Source organism: Musa acuminata, chromosome BXJ2-6, assembly GCF_036884655.1.
Source record: "Musa acuminata AAA Group cultivar baxijiao chromosome BXJ2-6, Cavendish_Baxijiao_AAA, whole genome shotgun sequence".
Taxonomy (NCBI): domain Eukaryota; kingdom Viridiplantae; phylum Streptophyta; class Magnoliopsida; order Zingiberales; family Musaceae; genus Musa; species Musa acuminata.
In genome coordinates, this window is record NC_088343.1 from 43,549,807 (window position 1) to 43,569,522 (window position 19,716).

The following is a 19,716-nucleotide window of genomic DNA, read 5'->3' on the forward strand; positions in this document are numbered from 1 at the left end:
AAGCAGATTGTGAGCCACGCGGCAGGGCATCGGAAGATGACGAGAGCGGGAGCAGCGAGCGGCATCCTTAAAATCTTCGATCCGATGTGTGTGGTCCATGGAGGCGCCGGATTGCTTCCTGCTGAAGAATACATAGCTGGCGATTAGATGATGAAATGCCTGAATGAGACAACGATCCACCCTGTTCTATCTTTTTTTCTGTCCATCGATGTGACTGAGACTTACCGATCATGCATCACAAGCAGCGTCTTACGTTAGCACTCTAATGCTGCTTAATCTGACTCCCTGGGCTGCCTGCCGCATTCCAGTTTAAGCATGCACAAATGTTCGAGCAGTCCCTCTCTCGGCGAAGCTGATGATAGAGTCCAGGTATGGCCGGCCGTTCACTGTAGCTTTCGACAATGATGTGCGGGGCGACCTTGGCATTCTATCAGTCATGAACCAGGCATGACGAACCGTAAGTCAATGCTCCCACGGAGGGCAGTTGGCTCGACTCGAAGTAAATGTTTGGTGTTCTTCTCGAGGTAAATCTGATGGATGGGTAGAGGAAACCTTGTGCTCGGAATCGAGACGACACCAAACTGACGGTGGAAGCAACAATAAACAAGGGCTGGAAAGCAGAATCTCGCTGGAAAACCACGCGACTAATCGGGCCAGATTCAAGGAACGATTCGGTGAATGCACCGGATTCAGGGCCCGATGCGGTGAATGCAGCGGCGGAGGGCCGTCGAGCCGGACGAAAAGGGCTGCGCGTGACGCGTGCGTCCAGGTTCAAGGAATCGTGGACATGCGTGTTACTACTGTACTTGATCGAACCGGTACAATGTACTTGGCCCCGATCGAAGAAGTCACCACCACGTCGATCCTCCATCTTTACTGCCAAAACAAATCACTACGTCGTCTTCACGGTGCGTGCGATCTGATAACGTAGTCTCTGTTTTTTTCTTGGATATCCAATCGGATATCAGCAGCTAAGACTTCAATTAATGACTGAAGAAAACCTAAATCACAACGGGACACAAGTCATATACGATTCATCGAATATGTTGACCTACGATAAAACTTCAAAAGCTGCTAACTTCTTGATTCTTCATGTCGAGAGAGGTTACACGTCTCTTTCGTGCTGCAGTTGTAATCCGTCGCAACGATCGACATAAGCTATGATATCATGCGACTTGTTGGAGATTTTTCTTGGTCGCTTTTCATGGTCACTGTGACATGTCTACCATCGCCACCTCAGAATAATTTCGTCTCCGATCTTTGAAAAGGAGGGTTCCTTCCGGTCATGACAAAAGTCTATGATGGTCGAACCAACTTAGAGAGAAGAAGATCACTATAACTCTTAGGTATATATATATATATTCAACCCTATCGTGACTTTTCCTTTAGAAAAGAGGAAGGTGTTCTTCGCTAACCCAAAAGAACTCTCATCCCCCCCTAATTGCAATGCGGCTCTCTCTTTTCTTCCGAGGTCACGTATGATTGCTTATTTAAGCATCGGTGCCAAGTTGTCGGTCAACACTTAGCCCCTCTTCTCTCTTTGTCTTGTAAGCTTGCTTATTAATTATGTTCATTATCCCTTTAATTGTGTTAGTTATATTTATTTTGATGGTTTAATGATATTTATTGGTTATGATTACACATAGTTTTATATGACCAATATTTTTATTTTATTTTATTTTTACAGGATGTTCTTTGATTTTATTGTTTATTTTCATGTTTTTGTAAATAAAATCTACATTTGTGGTAATCCCCATACTATAAAAAAAAATTTACAAATCAATATTTTTAAAAAGATCGATATTCTCTAAAAAAATATTTTTACAAATCAATATTGATTTGTAAAAATTCATTACAAAAGCTGTTATATTCATTGTTTTTATGGCAATCCCCATAAGAAGTTGATCTATTTTTTATTTTTTTACATTATATTCTTTGATTTTATTATTATTTTTCATATTTTTCTTTCGAATCATTTCATACAACAATAGCTATGCAAGTATTTTTTTTTACTTTTGTTGTTTTCTCTCTCTCTCTCTCTCTCTCCTCCATATGTGTTATGCAAAAAGCCCGTCCCTAAGAGAAAAAGATCGGTCTTTATTTTCCGAGGCATTTTCTCCGTGCAGTCTCCTCGATAGACTATATTATTATGTTTATTCTATTATATTTTATGATCATTTATAATGAGATAAGATATATATAATATAATTAATTAGATTTTGATAAAATATATTGATCAATAAAAAAAATTATTTAAAATATAATTACTTGTGAGATAACCTTGATGTGAGGAACTCTTCTAATCATCGATTTATATAATCTTGTGAAAAAGATAGAAAGAGAGAATAATGATTTAAGATTTATAGCGATATGGATTAAAGACGGTGTCTTGCAGATAAAACAGATTTTTAGATGACATCAAAAGATACGTATCGTTAAACTAAATATAATTATTTGATTTCAATCCTAAAATAAAAAATTGTTTTACATTTAATATAATATATTACATATTACACTATATTCTTGTTATCTTTTTGTATCATAAAATATAGTGTGATTTCTCTTGGTGTACATCTTAACCTCTCGGGTTTATTACATTCATTTTCACAAGATGAATATACTTTAGACTTAGTGCATAGATAAACTATATTTTTGCATTATCATGGATGTGATCAAACCATTTGCCTCGAACCTTTGTATGGTAAAGTTGAAAATATTTTCTTCCTCTTAATGTCTTGTTCTACTCGATTGTTTTGCTTCGAATGCCTCTAAGCGATGTTGAGTAGTTCTTAAAGTTTATAAATAGTATTATGTTTTCTTTTCTTTTTGTTTATAACTAAAATTTATTTTGTGATATAGTAATTTAAGTGTATTGCTAATGTTAAATTAGTCACTTATTGTATATATACTCCATGTGACATTTATACTTACATTTTAATTGAAATTTACTGGTCATTAAATTTCAAGAATTAACTTACATACTTTGAACACATTTTATTAGTCAATTTCACATATTTTAGATCATGTTATACGTTAATCGAGATTAATATATTTGTAATAATTACATGTGCTTGATTCTTTGAAAATTAAACATTCAACTTATAATTGTCACTGATAATTCATGAGGTTAAGTTAATTCTTTTTCTCAATAACATTTGAAATGTGGGGGTCATATGGTGATATCAAAATATACAACTTTATTCTCTTTTATGAAAATGTGGGGGCATGTTTTGCCTATACAAAATCATGAAAAATATTTCAAATACCATATGCAATATCATGAGCAAATTATTAATTTATTCACATTGAATGTTCTTATAAAGTTGAGGTTGTACATGTCTTATTTGTACATATGAATTTGTTTTTATTGTGATATAGGAAAATAAAATTATAATGTTATTAAAATATACTTTATGAAAATTTCATGCGACAAAATATCATGTGATGCATAAATAAAATAATGTTATGCATATTAATAAAGTATTTGCAATATGTTACTTTCTTAATATGTTAAATTTTCCTACAAATGTGGGAGCATTTCAAATTTCATAAGGGATGTACTGTTGATAATAACATGTGCATATTTATGAATTTACTTAATATAATAATTAATAATAACATTTGTTGTGATAAATATTTTAAATATTTATATTTATATTAGCTTGCTTATTGATTGATAAATTTGTTATTTATTTGTCTGCATGATTATTCTCATCATCCATACATGCATTATACAAAATTGATGAATAAATGAAAAGATTATTATCCTAATATCATAAAGTGGACAAGTAAGTTAGTCTTAGTGGGTTTTTCAGCAGTGGGAGCTCAACTTTTTTGATGAGAGATTCATAGAAGGAGGTTCAGTTTCATAATAAAAAGTCAATTGATTGACCAATGAGCAAATTGAATAAAAAATAAAAAAGTATATTAATGTATAAATGGAGTTTAACTCTAATTCTTCTCAATATGATAGATTGTTTTATTACTAAAGTATATGATGAGTATAAATCTTAATAAGACTCGAAGTAATATTTTTCATAAGACACGACTTTACACACAATATTGACTCTTTTATACGAGTGAATATATAAATGTAATTATAGAAACAAATAATGAAGGCATAGCATAATAAATCGTACCATCGCGATGTAAATATTATGTGATAATTGAAGTCTAGATTAAAGGAACATAATTAAACATCTGATTTTTTTCGTTTTCTTCAAATGAAAACTATAAGTTCTTAAAGACACTATGAGTACCGAACAATTTATTTTAATATTTTTTATTTATAATAAAATTTAAGATTTATGAGGATCGTTAGAGATTTTATTTTTAAAATAAAAATATCAAAATTTCTTATTTTTTGTTTATGAATTATATTAATCGTCCCTTTAATTATGTCAGCTATTTTTTCTTATTTTATTTAATAATTTTATAATATTGATTGTTTATAGTCACACATAGTCACGATATCACCATTGAGTCATTATTACTCAAATGATTATTCTCTATACATAAAGAAAATATTTATTACTTGTTACTCAAATCATCCATTAGGACAACGTGAAACGTCGTTGATTTCTACTATATATATATATATATAATTTAAAATTGAATTATCACAATAAATAATGTAATTTAAAATTATTTTAAGAGTTTTCTTGTTATAATTATCTGCAACTCAGCAATTGAATTCCATATTATGAGCGGACTCCATCACACTGTCATGTCTCATTTAGTGGGCCGATCGGGACACGAGCAGAAACGAATGTTTTGTTTGGTGTGGGCATTCTTGTAAATTCAGTGACATATTAATCAAAATTCCAATTATTATTTTAATTATTAATGAACGTTTCAAGCATTTTCGTGCGTGTTGCGGACGCTTCTGCCTCTGCGTGGGGACACGTGTGAGGTGATCCGAGACAGACGTGTGGGGGGAAGGCGGGGGGGGGACCACTGAGAAATCCGCATGCGTGAGTCGGGCCGGGCAGAGTCGAGTCGCGGAGCGGGAAATCTCACCCGCGAATCCGGCCCAATTCGTAGCCGGATTCGGGTGGGGTTTGTACGTGTTACGTCGACACCGGTTGGAGATACCAACGTATGTACCGAAGAACACCTTGCATCTCTTTCCATGGGGCCCAGGCGATCAAGCGTGTGGAGTGGGCTCTGCCGAAACAACTGGCAGTACTCAGTTGTTTCCGAGCACGGGAGGGGGACACACGTGTACTCATATGGATGGCCGGACTCGGTAGATAATGCACAAAAATACGAACGAACTCTGCTAGCTGTCTTACCACGTATGGGTCCCAAGGGCCCCATCGAGTCTGCCAATCAACACACGTGTATTCGAACGGCACGAAAACGTCGCGCTGTAACGAGGGGTTCTCATCCACATCGGGCAACCAGGCAAGTAGATTTCCTGGCTGTCAATCCCCTCTCTATTCTCATCGATTCCTCCATAAAAGAAAAAAAATTCGTAAAATTTCCAAGTCGCGATAGCATTTAGGGTTTCCATAAAAGTGTAAAGTCCCGATCTTATTTTTGATTCTCGTTTAATTCCTTTGCTCGATCGAATAAGGGATGGCTGCTGCAGCAGCAATCGAATCCTTGGCTCCGCGCGGTCTCCGCCCCAAATCCAATCCCCATCCTATCGCCAAAGGACTAGGAAACCGATCGATCCTCCTCCCATGCCGGTCGCGGGAGCGCGGCGGGGAGCCCGTTCGATTTGGCCGTAGCGTCCGTCCCCATGGCCATGCTTTCTCCTCTATCCCCCGCAGCAGCAGAGGCTGGTTGCTGGGAGAGGGATTCGACGCATTGGGTGTGCTTTTGAAGCATCGGCGACGGGCGGTGGCCACCCGCGTCCGGGCTTGCGGTTCCTGCGAGCAGGACACAGATTCGAACGCCAGCTCCAGCGACGGTGCCACCGAAGGCCCGCAAGGTAGCAGCGAAGGCGTCAAGAAGGTCCCTTCCCATCCGTCCCCTGCCTCTTCTCCTTCTTCGTCGCCGTCGTCGTCTTCATCCTCTTCGTCTTCGTCACCTCGCCGGGAGAATAAGTGGAAGAGCCGCTGGTGGAAGGGCTCCAGATGGCAGTGGAAGCCGATCATCCCCGCCCAGGAGATCAGTGCCCTTCTGTTCCAGTTGGGCATCGTGATGTTTGCCATGCGGCTGCTCCGGCCAGGGATCCCGCTGCCTGGGTCGGAGCCGAGGCCCCCCACTACGTACGTCAGCGTGCCGTTCAGCGACTTCTTGAGCAAGATTAACAATGACCAGGTTCGGAAGGTGGAGGTGGACGGGGTCCATATCATGTTCAGACTGCGGCAGGATCCTGTAAGCATGGAGGTTGAGGCTGGTGGGGAGAACCGGGCGCAGGAGGCCGAGGCGCTTATGAGGAGCATGGCCCCGACGAAGAGGATCGTGTATACCACGACTCGCCCTGCAGATATAACAACCCCCTACGAGAAGATGCTCGAGAACCAGGTTGAGTTTGGCTCCCCAGACAAGCGTTCTGGTGGTTTCTTGAACTCTGCTCTGGTAAGCATTTACATCTCTGGTTCTGGCATAATGTGTGATGTGTATATAAAGCCTCGATGCATCTGCAAATAATTTTTAGTCGATACCTTCAGACTTAAGGCCATGATATGAACGATAGGGCTTCCTGCATTCCATTGCAGGAGTTCTTGTCTACCCTTTCCTGCATTGCTCCTCAAAATAATTTTTAGTCAATACCTTCAGACTTAAGGCCATGATATCACTGAAGCTATTCATTTGTTAATTCACTGATTTATCACACTTGATGAACTATCCACCATTTGTTATAACTATCCTGCATTGCTTGAAAGCTGAATGTGTTATTTATATATTCTGACAATAAAAAGAGAAAAGAAGTGTAAGTGTTTTCAAGAGACTAAAGTAACATTAACTGTGAAGCATTTGTTTCTAGTGTTTTGGCTCAGGAGAGAGAGAAATAATTAAATAGAATCCCCATGCATAGTGTATATTACCTGATCAACAAAATATGATAGTTAAGGTAGCTGCAAATTGTGATGCTTAATCTCCTCCTTACAGTCTGTAAATTTTCTGTGTTTTCATGTGTAGATGGTTATGTCCAATTTGAACATTGTTGATATTAGGAAACTCTTACTCTTTACAGATTACTCTTTTCTATATTGCTTTGCTTGTGGGAGCCTTTAATAATTTCAGAGTGAGCTTTTCCCAGGTATGTGCTAACGCTTTCCTTCTTCCTCAAAGTGAATTGCACAAGGTTTTTTTGGCTTTTTCTGATGCTAAATATTCCTTTTCAGCATACAGCAGGCCAGTTAAGGAGCCGGAAGACTTCAAGTCCTGGTAGTGCAAAAGCACCTGAACATGCAGATGTGGTCACTTTTGATGATGTAGCTGGTGTTGATGAGGCAAAAGAAGAGCTAGAAGAAATTGTGGTATGCCGAAAGTTTTTGACACATTCAATATCTGATATTGTTGTGTATCGGTTCAGAAGGAGCTAAGAAAATACTTTTCCTATCATCCTAATGCTCAGGAATTTCTTAGGAATCCAGACAGATATATACGCCTTGGTGCCCGGCCTCCTCGAGGGGTCTTATTGGTTAGTGGCATGTGGAGATAGATCCCTTGGCATTATTCTTTGAATTTTGTACTCATATAGCTTTTTATAATGATGGATTCTTTTAACAGGTGGGTCTTCCAGGCACAGGTAAGACGCTACTGGCAAAAGCTGTAGCTGGAGAAGCAGAAGTACCCTTTATAAGTTGTTCAGCAAGTGAATTTGTGGAACTATATGTTGGTATGGGAGCCTCCCGTGTGCGAGATCTCTTTGCGAGGGCAAAGAAGGAGGCACCATCGATCATTTTTATTGACGAGGTGATCAACAATCAATTAATTAATCTCTAATCTGTTCCAGTATCTATACATTGTTTGGCATTACAAGCTATACCTGTTCTTGCTCATGCAGATAGACGCAGTTGCAAAAAGCCGTGATGGTCGATATCGCATTGTTAGCAATGATGAACGAGAGCAAACACTCAATCAGCTGCTCACTGTAGGATAATAGGGGCCAGCTGTATTTGGTTATCATCATGGGCTTTTGTTGTTTTTGAGGATAAAGTACTTCCATGTTACTTTTTCAGGAAATGGATGGATTTGATAGCAATTCTGCTGTTATTGTCCTCGGGGCAACCAATAGAGCTGATGTGCTGGATCCTGCGCTTCGCCGTCCTGGCAGATTTGATCGTGTAGTTATGGTATATGAGATATCTACCAATGCCATCTTAGAATGTGTAAACATCCCACACTTTGACTATATATGTTATTTCCTGTTTTCATTCGCAGGTGGAAACTCCTGACAGGCTCGGAAGGGAGGCCATTTTAAAGGTTCATGTTGACAAAAAAGAGCTTCCTTTAGGGGATGATGTGAATCTTAGTGAAATTGCATCCATGACAACTGGTTTCACTGGGTAATAACAACATTTGGCTTCATAAGTCTGTAATGACTTAATCTGTTACCTTTTTGATGTTTGGTTGTTGAACATTGTGCAGAGCAGACCTAGCAAATTTGGTGAATGAAGCTGCTTTATTAGCTGGGAGAGCAAACAAAGTTGTTGTTGAAAAGATTGATTTTATCCTGGCTGTTGAACGCTCAATAGCTGTATGTTTTGTACCGTTAATCTTTTCAAAACCTAATATATTCTGGAGCAATTATCTTCCTGCTTCTGGTTATCTTTTTCTCCTAATGTTCCGGAACTGCTTGGCTATGCACTCTCCTTTTAAAAAAGATTGATTTCCATTCATTACATTAAATGTGACACACTCATGTGGAGTTGAACATTACCACTAGGATGCTTCAACAAAGACTTGACTATGCACTTCAGGTTCTCCATGTTTCAGAGGATATCTAATGATACTCTTGAGTCAATTTAAGAATGTGTTCTTTATTTGAGATTGAATTCCTGTATCTGTCTACCATCAATTTTGATTGTCCACTTTTTATTGCCAGGTTCCACTACAATTTGTTTTTTATTATTTTTATTTTTGAAACTTTCTATGCTTAAATTTATTAACGAGAGTGCTCATATGTTCTTAAATTTGGTAGTGGTCTGTGAGGTTTTTTGATATAGAAAAGGTAGGATCTAACTTGTCTCAGCATGATTTCTCACTCTCGAAATTGCTATATCAGTCTAGTTTTTGCTTTTCTAACTATATCTTCTAAAAAATGCATTCATCATAATGTAGCTCATTCTGATTGTCAATTGTCATTAACATATCATTTCTCAAAAGAACTTTTCTAGAGGGGTTCAGAACCAGCTGTTTGATTTTTTATTTGAATGTGAAAGAATATGTTGACAAATGTAATCACTTTGTTTTGATTAACTTCATTATTTTTGTATGACTTGTTGCAAAGAGGAACATCATAATTATAATGCCTATGCATTCTCGATGTCATTGCCTAAGAACAATTTGGTTCTTCTCTTGTTTACGGTTTCATGGTTTACACGACAACATGCTGCTGGATTTTTGAGTTATCGGAAGGGCCTTTGCTTGTCGTATATATGCTTTTTTTTGTTGGATATCTCAACTCAGATGCTAATGATATGCAAAACCGAAAACATTGACTAGAAATCATGGACTCTACGATTTAGTTCTTATGTCTCATGTTAAGGTTTTGTAGATTTTTGAGCATCAGATCTATATGCAACTTTATGGGAAGAGTTGTACTTTTCAGGGGATAGAGAAGAAACATGCAAAGCTGCAAGGAGGTGAAAAGGCTGTTGTTGCTCGACACGAAGCTGGTCATGCAATTGTCGGAACTGCAGTTGCAAATCTGCTTCCTGGACAACCACGTGTGGAGGTTATTTTAACTCTAAATTCTCTGTTTTGTTAACTGTAATAGAGAACTCATCAGATTTCTCCATTTTCCTGTTGTTAGAAACTGAGCATATTGCCAAGGTCAGGTGGTGCATTGGGTTTCACATATACCCCTCCTACCACTGAGGACAGATATTTGCTTTTCATTGATGAATTGCGTGGCCGCTTGGTCACTCTTCTGGGTGGACGTGCAGCAGAAGAAGTGGTTTACTCAGGCCGTGTTTCTACTGGAGCACTTGATGATATCAAACGTGCAACAGACATGGCATACAAAGCTGTAGCTGAATACGGACTTAATCAGAACATTGGTCCAGTGTCATTGGCAACGTTGTCTAGCGGTGGTCTCGATGACTCTGGAGGGGCAGGTCCATGGGGAAGGGATCAGGTTGTCTCTTTTATCTTTCTTTAAATCTCTTTTTGGCCAATCAATCAGCAAGAAGTAACTGGGGCTCTATATTTAGGGGATTCTTGTTGACCTTGTGCAAAGAGAGGTAAAATCACTCCTGCAATCAGCTCTTGAAGTAGCTCTCTCTGTTGTACGGGCCAATCCTACTGTGGTCGAGGGTCTTGGAGCTTATTTGGAAGGTTTATCTTTCTTCCTTTATCTTCATAATTATGCTTTATTACATTTGTGCTTACTGCAGTTGGCTAAGTCGAATAACATGTGTTTCTTTTTTGAAATAAATTTTACCCTAACAAAGGCCTAATCTGGTACACATTTAATTATCTTCTTGTGTCGTGTATATCTTACCTATGCCTTTGTTATACGTATCAAATTTTTGGAATGTGGATCTTGAATCTGATGAGTCTAAAGACAGTGATTCACTTCACATATGGCCTTTGTTTATATCCTATGTTAACTGCTCAGTGCTCCTATTGAAAGGACAAATGCTGTCACAGGAAGTATCACACTAGATCAATATACAAGCTGAATTGAATTTTGGATTCCATGCATGACCCATTTTGAGTTACGAAGAATTATATAACATTCTTCTGCTCTCTTGTTATGGTTTGGAGTGTAAAAGTTGGAGCAACACCAGAACTGCATTCTGAGGACAATGATTAGTCCTTTACTAGTTCTTAAAGGTCCTGTAATAGATAACATTTTGGTAGACATACTAGCATCTGTTTTTATGTAGCAGAGATGCCTCCAACATGTCTTTGTCATTTATCTTTGTTGACATATTCCTCTAGTGTAAGATGCTCATGATTGTCCTCGGTATTTTAGAAAATGCTTTGATGATATTGAGCAAGTCTATGCAAAGAAGATTTGTCTTAGAAATCCTCTTCCTTATCTATATATGTCCCCATTTGATGCATCATACTGTGATCTCGGTTTACGCATGTCATTTTAGCATCAGCATCCCTGACGTGTCGATTTAATGTGACTACAATACATTGCAAACTTGTTTTTATTTGCTTATCTTGCACTGATTTGTTATTGATCTATCTTCTCTCTCCTATTTTTGATGCAGAAAAAGAGAAAGTGGAAGGTGAAGAGCTGCAGGAGTGGTTAAAGCTAGTTGTTGCCCCTGCAGAACTGACAAAGTTCATACAGGGGAAGAAGCATGAAGACCTTCTGCGGCTTGAAGCAGGTTCCTGAAAGCAAGCAATGTTCCTCCACAGCTAAGTAACCGGGAGCAACTCAAAGTTTTGTCTGTCTTGCCGGAAAAGCTTTTGCCCCAAACACTTATAAGGATACCATCTCTTGAACAATTTTCTGAAAACCTATATTTGCCGACAACTCGAATGTTCAAAATCTCCAAAGAAGTTCCCCAACAATTATATAACCTTTATGAGTACACAGACCTATTGTCAAACAAAGTCAACTACCTGTAATCTAATATTGATTAAAAGTCTCGCTTCATCCTTTTTCATGTGAAGACCTAGACAAAGAAGATGTGTCTGTACATTCGATGGCTGATCTTGTGAGATTACGTCCTGGTTATTAAGTTTTATGTTACTGGATATCTGTAACTTTTTGTACATTAATGTTCACTTTGTTCTTCTGTTCATCGTAATTCCACATGCTTTTCAAGTGTGATTTGGCATGATGAACAGAATGCTACTTTAATGGTTTAGTATGCAGCAGCCTGTGCTTAATAATATTAATAGATGCATAAATTCGACTCATGAGCTAAAGAATCATCCTTTCACTGAAATTTGTTATTTGCATTATTTTATTTATTAGGGGTGTTCAAATTGAATTGGTAAATTTTACTGAATCAGTATCAATGGTTCAATTTTAAAGATTATGAATGTTTTGTTTTATTGAGATTGAATTAATTTTAATTTATAAAACATCAGTTTGATCGGATTTAAATTGACTAAAATCAAATTATTTAATATATATATGTTTAAATTATTTAAAATTATAAAAAGATTAACCACCAAACTGACCAGGATTATACTAGGAGAACAAAATGGACGGCTACGAGGGAGCTTTATCACTTCACCGAAGAATCATCCGCGTAGATTCTGTGTTCCGGTCACAATATCATCCTTATAATAATTCTCCGTTCAAAAATATCTTCCCCTATGGGTTTCGTCCTCTTCTGTAGCTCGCCTTGCCGCGCGAGGCCAGATATTTTTCCCTCCCTTCACGGGATCGTCCTTTCCACTCCGCTACTCTCACTCCTCTCTCTACACGAATCACGCGATCGCGAGTCCGTCGGGGAGCTCTCTCCGCTCAAAAAATGACGTGGCATTAGCAAAAAGGTGCTGGTGGAAGATGGGCTTGGCGTGGTGGCAGCAATCGCAGCCCCACAAGTATGAGATAGAGCGGCGAGACGATGTGATAAATAAGGAAGCTGAGGCCGAGGCTTTCTCTGTCCTTGACCCATCTACGATCGCTCTTCATCGCTTCCTTCCTTCCTTCTGCCCTAACGTCGGTCTGGTACGACATCCGGGATGTGTTATCTTGGAACTATTTCCTTTTATCCCAGGGTTATTGATGCATCTGTAGATTAAATCCTATGCACGTTATTTGTTTGTCTTAATGCGTTGCATGACTGCGACAATCGACATGATCATGAACATCTGACCGTGCGTGTGTTTGAAGAGCTTTTTGTTTGAGTTGTTGTAGGATGATGTAAGCTTGAGCTCTCAATAAGGAACTGAAGCAAAGCTATTGCATTTGTCCTGGACATCTTTTTTTTTTTTTTCTTTTCATACAGTCAGTTTGGATTTATTTTTTTGTTTTTGTGATCTAAGATGTTTTAGCTACTTGATAAAGCATACCTATGTGGAGTTATCTTCTATTTGGAAAGCAGAACCTTTTAAATCTATGCAAAAGACATGAGTTAGCTACTTGCTAAGGCACACCCATGGAATCAGTGATGTCAAGTTTGATAAAAAGAAATATTGCAGTGTGTATCTTTTTCATAATACAATGCATTTACCAGATTTGTTTCCCTTCTCTGGATCTAACAGATGACATCTGTACAATTATCTCTTGCCTCTGTGGCAAGCGCAAGAAGCTGCCATGCCCCTTCCAATTTGCCAAAATCTGCTCTTTTACCTGGATTTGAAGTTATGGGTCATACTTCAAATATCTGGAACAAGGATACGTGCTACAAGTTCAGTTTGATGCCTAAAGCCACCTTGACCTTTGATCATTCAGTTGCTGAGTCAGCAAAACACAAACAGAAGAAGCACACAATTGATCCTGCTGCTCCTGATTTTCTTCCACTTCCTTCATTTGAAGAATGTTTCCCAAAGAGTACAAAGGAAGTCAGGCATGGAAATTTTCTTTCAGATTGAATTTTGTTTTTATGCTTCTAATGAAATGTGAACTGCATCATTCTTATGTAATACACCAAAAACTGATATTCGACTATGTAGGGAAATTGTTCATGAGCAATCTGGTCATGTCCTTAAGGTTCCTTTCCGACGAGTCCATCTATCTGGAGAGGACCAGCACTTTGATACATATGATACAAGTGGTCCACAAAATATAAACCCACAGCTGGGTGAGTGCAATAACTTGAACTATTTGGCTAATGCATTTTATTTTCATTATCATGAAGTTAAAATACTTGATAAAAAGATGCATTACAGACTTCATGGCACAACGCTTTTTTCTGCATGATAGTTGTTTTATTCTGGATGACATTGGTTGATTGACAAGACCACAACAATTTTGATAGGTCATGGAAATGGGCTCGACTTAGTCCAGAAAGAATTGGACTCAACTTAGTCAAATATGTTTTGTTGCTGTTGCTGATTTTCTCACATTAGATGCCCGTGTGATGTTAAAGAAAGTTGTTTACTAATTACACTTTATTTTTTTAACAGGACTTCCCAAGATAAGAAAAGATTGGGTCGAAAGGCGGGAGCAATTGGGTGCACCTAGATACACGCAGATGTTCTATGCCAAACAAGGGATGATAACTGAAGAGATGTTGTTTTGTGCTGCTCGTGAGAAGCTTGATCCGGAGTTTGTGAGATCAGAGGTTGCTTGTGGACGTGCTATAATTCCATCCAACAAGAATCATCTGGAGTTGGAGCCCATGATAGTTGGGCGGAACTTCCTGGTTAAAGTAAATGCAAACATTGGGAACTCTGCCGTGGTGAGCAATATCGAGGAAGAGGTGCATAAGCTTCAATGGGCAACAATGTGGGGTGCTGATACGATCATGGATCTCTCAACAGGTCGTCATATTCATGAGACTCGGGAATGGATCCTCCGTAACTCTGCTGTTCCTGTTGGGACTGTTCCTATCTATCAAGCATTGGAAAAGGTTAATGGCATTGCTGAAAACCTGAGCTGGGAAATTTTCAGAGATACTCTGATTGAACAAGCTGAACAGGGGGTGGATTACTTTACCATTCATGCTGGTGTCCTGCTTCGATATATCCCTCTTACAGCAAAAAGAATGACTGGTATTGTTTCACGTGGAGGATCAATCCATGCAAAATGGTGTTTGGCTTATCACAAAGAGAATTTTGCTTATGAACACTGGGACGAGATACTTGATATATGCAATCAGTATGATGTAGCACTGTCCATTGGCGACGGACTAAGGCCTGGTTCAATCTATGATGCCAATGACACTGCCCAATTTGCAGAACTTCTGACGCAAGGGGAGCTGACTCGCCGAGCATGGGAAAAGGATGTGCAGGTATAATTAAAACAACTGAAAGAGTTTATGCGTCATGAAGTCATCCTTCTTAGTGTACTCCTTCTAGAAATTTGATTATCCCTAGAATAATCAGTTACATTCTTGTATTGCTTTTTCAGAAAAGGACCACACTAATGAGTAAATATTTTTTTGGGTCTATACTCTATACTTCCATTCTTACAAGAAAAAGGTTTATTATCTCTAGTTTTGCTCTTTGTGCATGTGAAGTTAGCTTGTAGACTGAAGTACATGTTAGTTGCATTGATGATACTAAGGACTAGATTTCAGCATTTTTCTGTGGTTATTCCTTCTTGCTGAATAATTTTTTTTAAAATATGGAAGATACTTTCACATCCAACGCTTTAACCTCTCCAACCCTACCCTTTTGTTCATGGCACATTCTTACCAGGTCAATCACTTACCCTTCTCTTCTTAACTCATAGCTGAGACTGTTATTTCACTGTATCTTTCAACTAATATTTTCATTTAAAAGATTTACAAATTAATAATAACTTTCGGGTTCCTGACTGATGTTGTGAGTGTCACATATTCAATAAAACATCTGGAGTCACATGGTGTTTCAATTTTGTTATGAAGTACTAAAATGTAAATAACAAATCCATATCATATGACTCTTTTCCTTTGAGTTTTTGTGTATCCACCCTGTCATCTTGTCTTCATAATCTGCATAAAGTTCAGTACGTCAAGCTTTTTACATTTTGCCAATCTACTATTTACCTAGTCAGCGAACCACTTGAGGATTGCCATTTTCATTTTTTTGCAGGTCATGAATGAAGGACCTGGGCATATTCCTCTCCATAAAATTCCAGAAAATATGGTGAAGCAGCTGGAATGGTGTAATGAGGCACCTTTCTATACTCTTGGTCCATTAACAACTGATATCGCTCCGGGATATGATCATATTACCTCTGCCATTGGTGCTGCTAATATTGGAGCACTTGGTACTGCACTTCTTTGTTATGTAACTCCGAAGGAACACCTTGGATTGCCAAATCGTGATGATGTAAAGGCAGGTGTCATATCATACAAGATAGCTGCCCATGCAGCTGATTTGGCAAAGGGTCACCAGCATGCACAAGCATGGGATGATGCATTGAGCAAGGCAAGGTTTGAATTTAGATGGATGGACCAGTTTGCATTGTCTTTAGATCCTATGACAGCTATGGCTTTTCATGATGAGACCCTCCCATCTGAGGGTGCCAAGGTGGCACATTTCTGTTCTATGTGTGGGCCAAAATTTTGTTCTATGAAGATAACAGAAGATGTAAGGAAGTACGCTGAGGAACATGGATATGGGACAGTGGAAGAAGCCATGAAACATGGAATGGATGCCATGAGTGCAGAATTTCTTGCTGCCAAAAAAACTGTTAGTGGGGAACAGCATGGTGAAGTTGGTGGGGAGATTTATGTGCCTGAGAGTTATGCTGCTCGCTCTCCAAGGTTAGTTGACGAGATTTCTGGTTGACATGTCTTAGGCCTTGCTAAAGCTAAATTTTGGAGATAATTGATGCCTTTAAATGAGCTCAATCTGCTGAATTTGTGCTAGCATGTTATAGCAAATTGACTCTTATTGATAGCAAGAATAACTCAAGGTAATTAGTAGCATAACTTATAATCTACCCATTTTTGTAACAAATTTTGTCCTGCTTAAATGTTTTGCAAGTTCTAAATTGCCTCTAGGGCTCATAATGATCTAGTTTATTAGATAACTTTATTTATGCTTCATTTGTGATATTTCCTTTAAATTTTTACAAATCAGGGAGCTAACAGTAATAGAATTGTTAAGCCAATTTGCTTGATGTTCTGTGTGCTTGCCATTCTTTTTCTTCTACCCATGTTACCTTCTGCAGCAGCATGAGCTGTATTATTTGTTATTTTTATTTGAATCAAGTAACTTGTTTCATGGTAATCTGTTTAAATCATGGGCCAGAGCAAGAACGTAAGTAGGTCCCATGTATGTTCCTTTATTATCTCATATCACATACAAAAAGCAATTCGAGACAAAAGGAGGCCTGTTACAAATATTTGAAAAGGCCTAATAACATGTTGGGATATCCATGACGCCCAAGTGGGAACCTTGCATCAAAATTTATTTGAATTCGTAAGTCTTAGTTCGTGACAGTGCCTTATTTGTATAAAGAAATGCACTCATCTGAGGCACAAATTAGATTCCTACAAGCCAAATTATTTAGTTCACTGCATGTTATATTTGCAATTAAAATATATATTAGACTCTTAAAGATGATATAATATGTACTTTCTATCCAGAATCATTCGTAAGGTAATCTACATTTTGCATATTCAATAAGTGGATGCGACTACATTTTGTTGAATATCTGTGAGCTGAGCTGTAATGGCTCACAGTACTTTTTTTTTTGTTATACAAGATGAGTTTCTCTGATGTATTTTTCTGCAAATTTCTTGCAGTGCTATCTGAAGATTCCATCTTTGGAGAATTAGAAAAGTTAGAGCAGTTCGTAATAAGATTCATGGCTATCATGGACAACTCTTCGTATCGTAAACTTTGGTAAGAACATGTTAGTTGGATGATCCTAAAGTTGTCCTCTGTTTAAATCCTGCAGAAATAAAGAACTATTTTTCCTGATGCTTTATGCTTCATGTGCTTGTGAATTAATGGGAAATTGCACCAGGGGTGCCATTCTGCTGCATCCATCGCCGTTTTGGCAAAGGATGGCAGCAGGTTTGGCTGAGAAAGTCCCTTTGAACCTGAACAGGATAATGCCTGCGTAGGGAGCGTGCAATCTTTTCCTTTTTGTTTTTGTGCATGCTCAGGGAATTCTGCGCCAATTTGTCAGCTGGCTTATCCCACATGAACTGATCTTTCCACTTTGAAGCAGTTTGATGCGGTGGGCAGTAACCTGAAATGCTTCTGTTCCTTTCGTGTTATCTGCATTGCGGCTTGTGCTCGCATTCCTATCAAGTTGGTGGGAGCTTGTATCTTATATCCCACAATGACAGGTTTGCATCTACCACTTTGGGCTCTTTGCCACTGTTGGATTAAGCTGCAACCCAGTCAGCCCCTACTACTTGGTAGGATACAAGATACCTGGGACTGGCCTTTGTGATTCTAGGGTTTAGTTGAATGATTTCCTTTTCTTTCCTAGAGGCTAATTGTAATCAGCACCAGGGGTGCTTGCCCAGTCTCTCCAGCCATGGAAGACTGGTGCAGGCTGAGAAAGACCCTTTTAAACCTGACCAGGGTAATGCCTGCGTAGGGAGAGTGCTGCTTCTTTTTTCTTCCCTTGGCAGCGGGTGCAGTCTTCTGATGCAACGCTTCTGTTTGAGGGAATGTCTACAACACCCCTCATTTTCTTCGACGTAGCTGTTGCGTGATTGGGATTTTGGCATGATATCTGATCAGATCAGATCATTCTGATGGATGTATGGAATCCTAGTAAATGAAACTATAGCATGACTTTCGTCAATTAGCTATTTAATTCTCCAACAGTGCTCTTTAATGTACTCATAAGATATTTTCTTGATTTATTGTCGTGCCAAATGTAGGTTGTAAAAGAGATGCTCTCCCCCAAAACTAGTGAAGTGGTAACACAAGGAAATCTCTATATTTGATTTAGAAACCAAGTATAGCACCAGAGGAGGAGCCTGGAGTTCGCCCATAGACATGCCCGTTCCGGGAAGGCACAATAATGCCGCTTTTACTCCTTGTTGCATAGATGTTGGGCCTTGAGACCTAAAGAGAACACACTATATATCCAGCCCAGCCCGGCCCGGCCCAGCACACTTAGTTCAAAAGCAACATTAAAATGCGCCGTGGACCGGCACTTACCGCGGAATCATTCGTCTTCTTCCTCATCTCGCCTACGCCCGCTCTAAAGAAACCATGACTTCGGCAAAACAGTGGTTGGCTAGAAGCTCTTCGTCGCCCTTGCGCCGATCGTGGATCCCTCGCCTCCTCTCGGGTCGGTCCTCTAACTTCTTTCTCGTCCCTGTTCAATTTTTTGCTTCTTTGCTTCCCTCTCTCGCGCGAAGCGCTCTAGCGATTCACGATGTAGTAATATATTTTGTGTATCGCTTTCGGTGAAGTTCTACACCAGCTCCTAGGGATTTCTCGTAACTTTAGGTTGTGGATTCATCTAATCTACTTCTTACCTCTTCCTTTCCCTTCCGACCCGTCTCAGATCTATCGTGTTGTTGCGTTCTTTTTGTGGTTCCAATAAAATGTAGGGCAGACTTATCATGAAAAATGGTAGACATGAATAAAGACCATAATCACACACGCTGCACGCTCTTGATATTAGTCGCCTTGCAGATTTATCTGATTTTTTTGCCTTATAAGAAGGGGGGTTTCTTATCATCATGCCTTGGAAGGCAAGATGAGTTGCTACGTCCATGGCAATCAAGGTTGTGGGGATTAGGAAGAAGCTTTTGGAATCAAAATCAAAATCGGGGAGGGCCCAAAGCAGCATTGGGTGATGTCTTGATCAAAGAGGAAAGCCTGTACTGTAAATAAGTATGCAGGAGTGAAATGATTTAGGACTTTGGCTCGTTTTTAGATGGTTCAAGTTAGGGTTCTTTATGTTGAGAAGTTCAAGTCAGTCTTGCTCAGTCGAGGACAACCATCGACATGGTGGTGCATCTGCTATGTAATTGATCCAAGGATAAAGCAAGTCGAAGCTAGAGATCGAAAACTCAACTATAAAGATGGAAATGGAAG

At 38.9% G+C, this 19,716-nt stretch overlaps 1 protein-coding gene across 4 annotated transcripts; it reads left to right on the plus strand.

Moving 5' to 3' along the window:
* Window positions 1–5,433: 5,433 nt before the first annotated feature.
* LOC135615820 (phosphomethylpyrimidine synthase, chloroplastic-like) lies at window positions 5,434–17,877 on the plus strand. 4 transcript variants are annotated; one of them, XM_065114818.1, is made up of 14 exons: window positions 5,434–6,531; window positions 7,151–7,216; window positions 7,302–7,436; window positions 7,535–7,600; window positions 7,690–7,875; window positions 7,967–8,053; window positions 8,142–8,255; window positions 8,344–8,468; window positions 8,551–8,659; window positions 13,309–13,613; window positions 13,720–13,847; window positions 14,173–14,999; window positions 15,784–16,460; window positions 17,448–17,484. In XM_065114818.1, the coding sequence occupies exons 1-14, from the start codon at window positions 5,581–5,583 to the stop codon at window positions 17,455–17,457; spliced, it is 3,786 nt and encodes a 1,261-aa protein (XP_064970890.1). In that variant the 5' UTR covers window positions 5,434–5,580; the 3' UTR covers window positions 17,458–17,484. The 4 variants fall into 4 exon arrangements, 3 of the variants coding, with proteins under 3 accessions (XP_064970890.1, XP_064970888.1, XP_064970889.1); XM_065114816.1 differs by lacking the exons at window positions 13,309–13,613; window positions 13,720–13,847; window positions 14,173–14,999; window positions 15,784–16,460; window positions 17,448–17,484 and adding exons at window positions 9,734–9,859; window positions 9,938–10,261; window positions 10,338–10,461; window positions 11,352–11,891; XR_010488164.1 differs by lacking the exons at window positions 5,434–6,531; window positions 7,151–7,216; window positions 7,302–7,436; ... (4 more) ...; window positions 8,344–8,468; window positions 8,551–8,659 and adding exons at window positions 12,544–12,772; window positions 17,672–17,877 and having other exon boundaries at window positions 17,448–17,547.
* The last annotated feature ends 1,839 nt before the right edge of the window (window positions 17,878–19,716 follow it).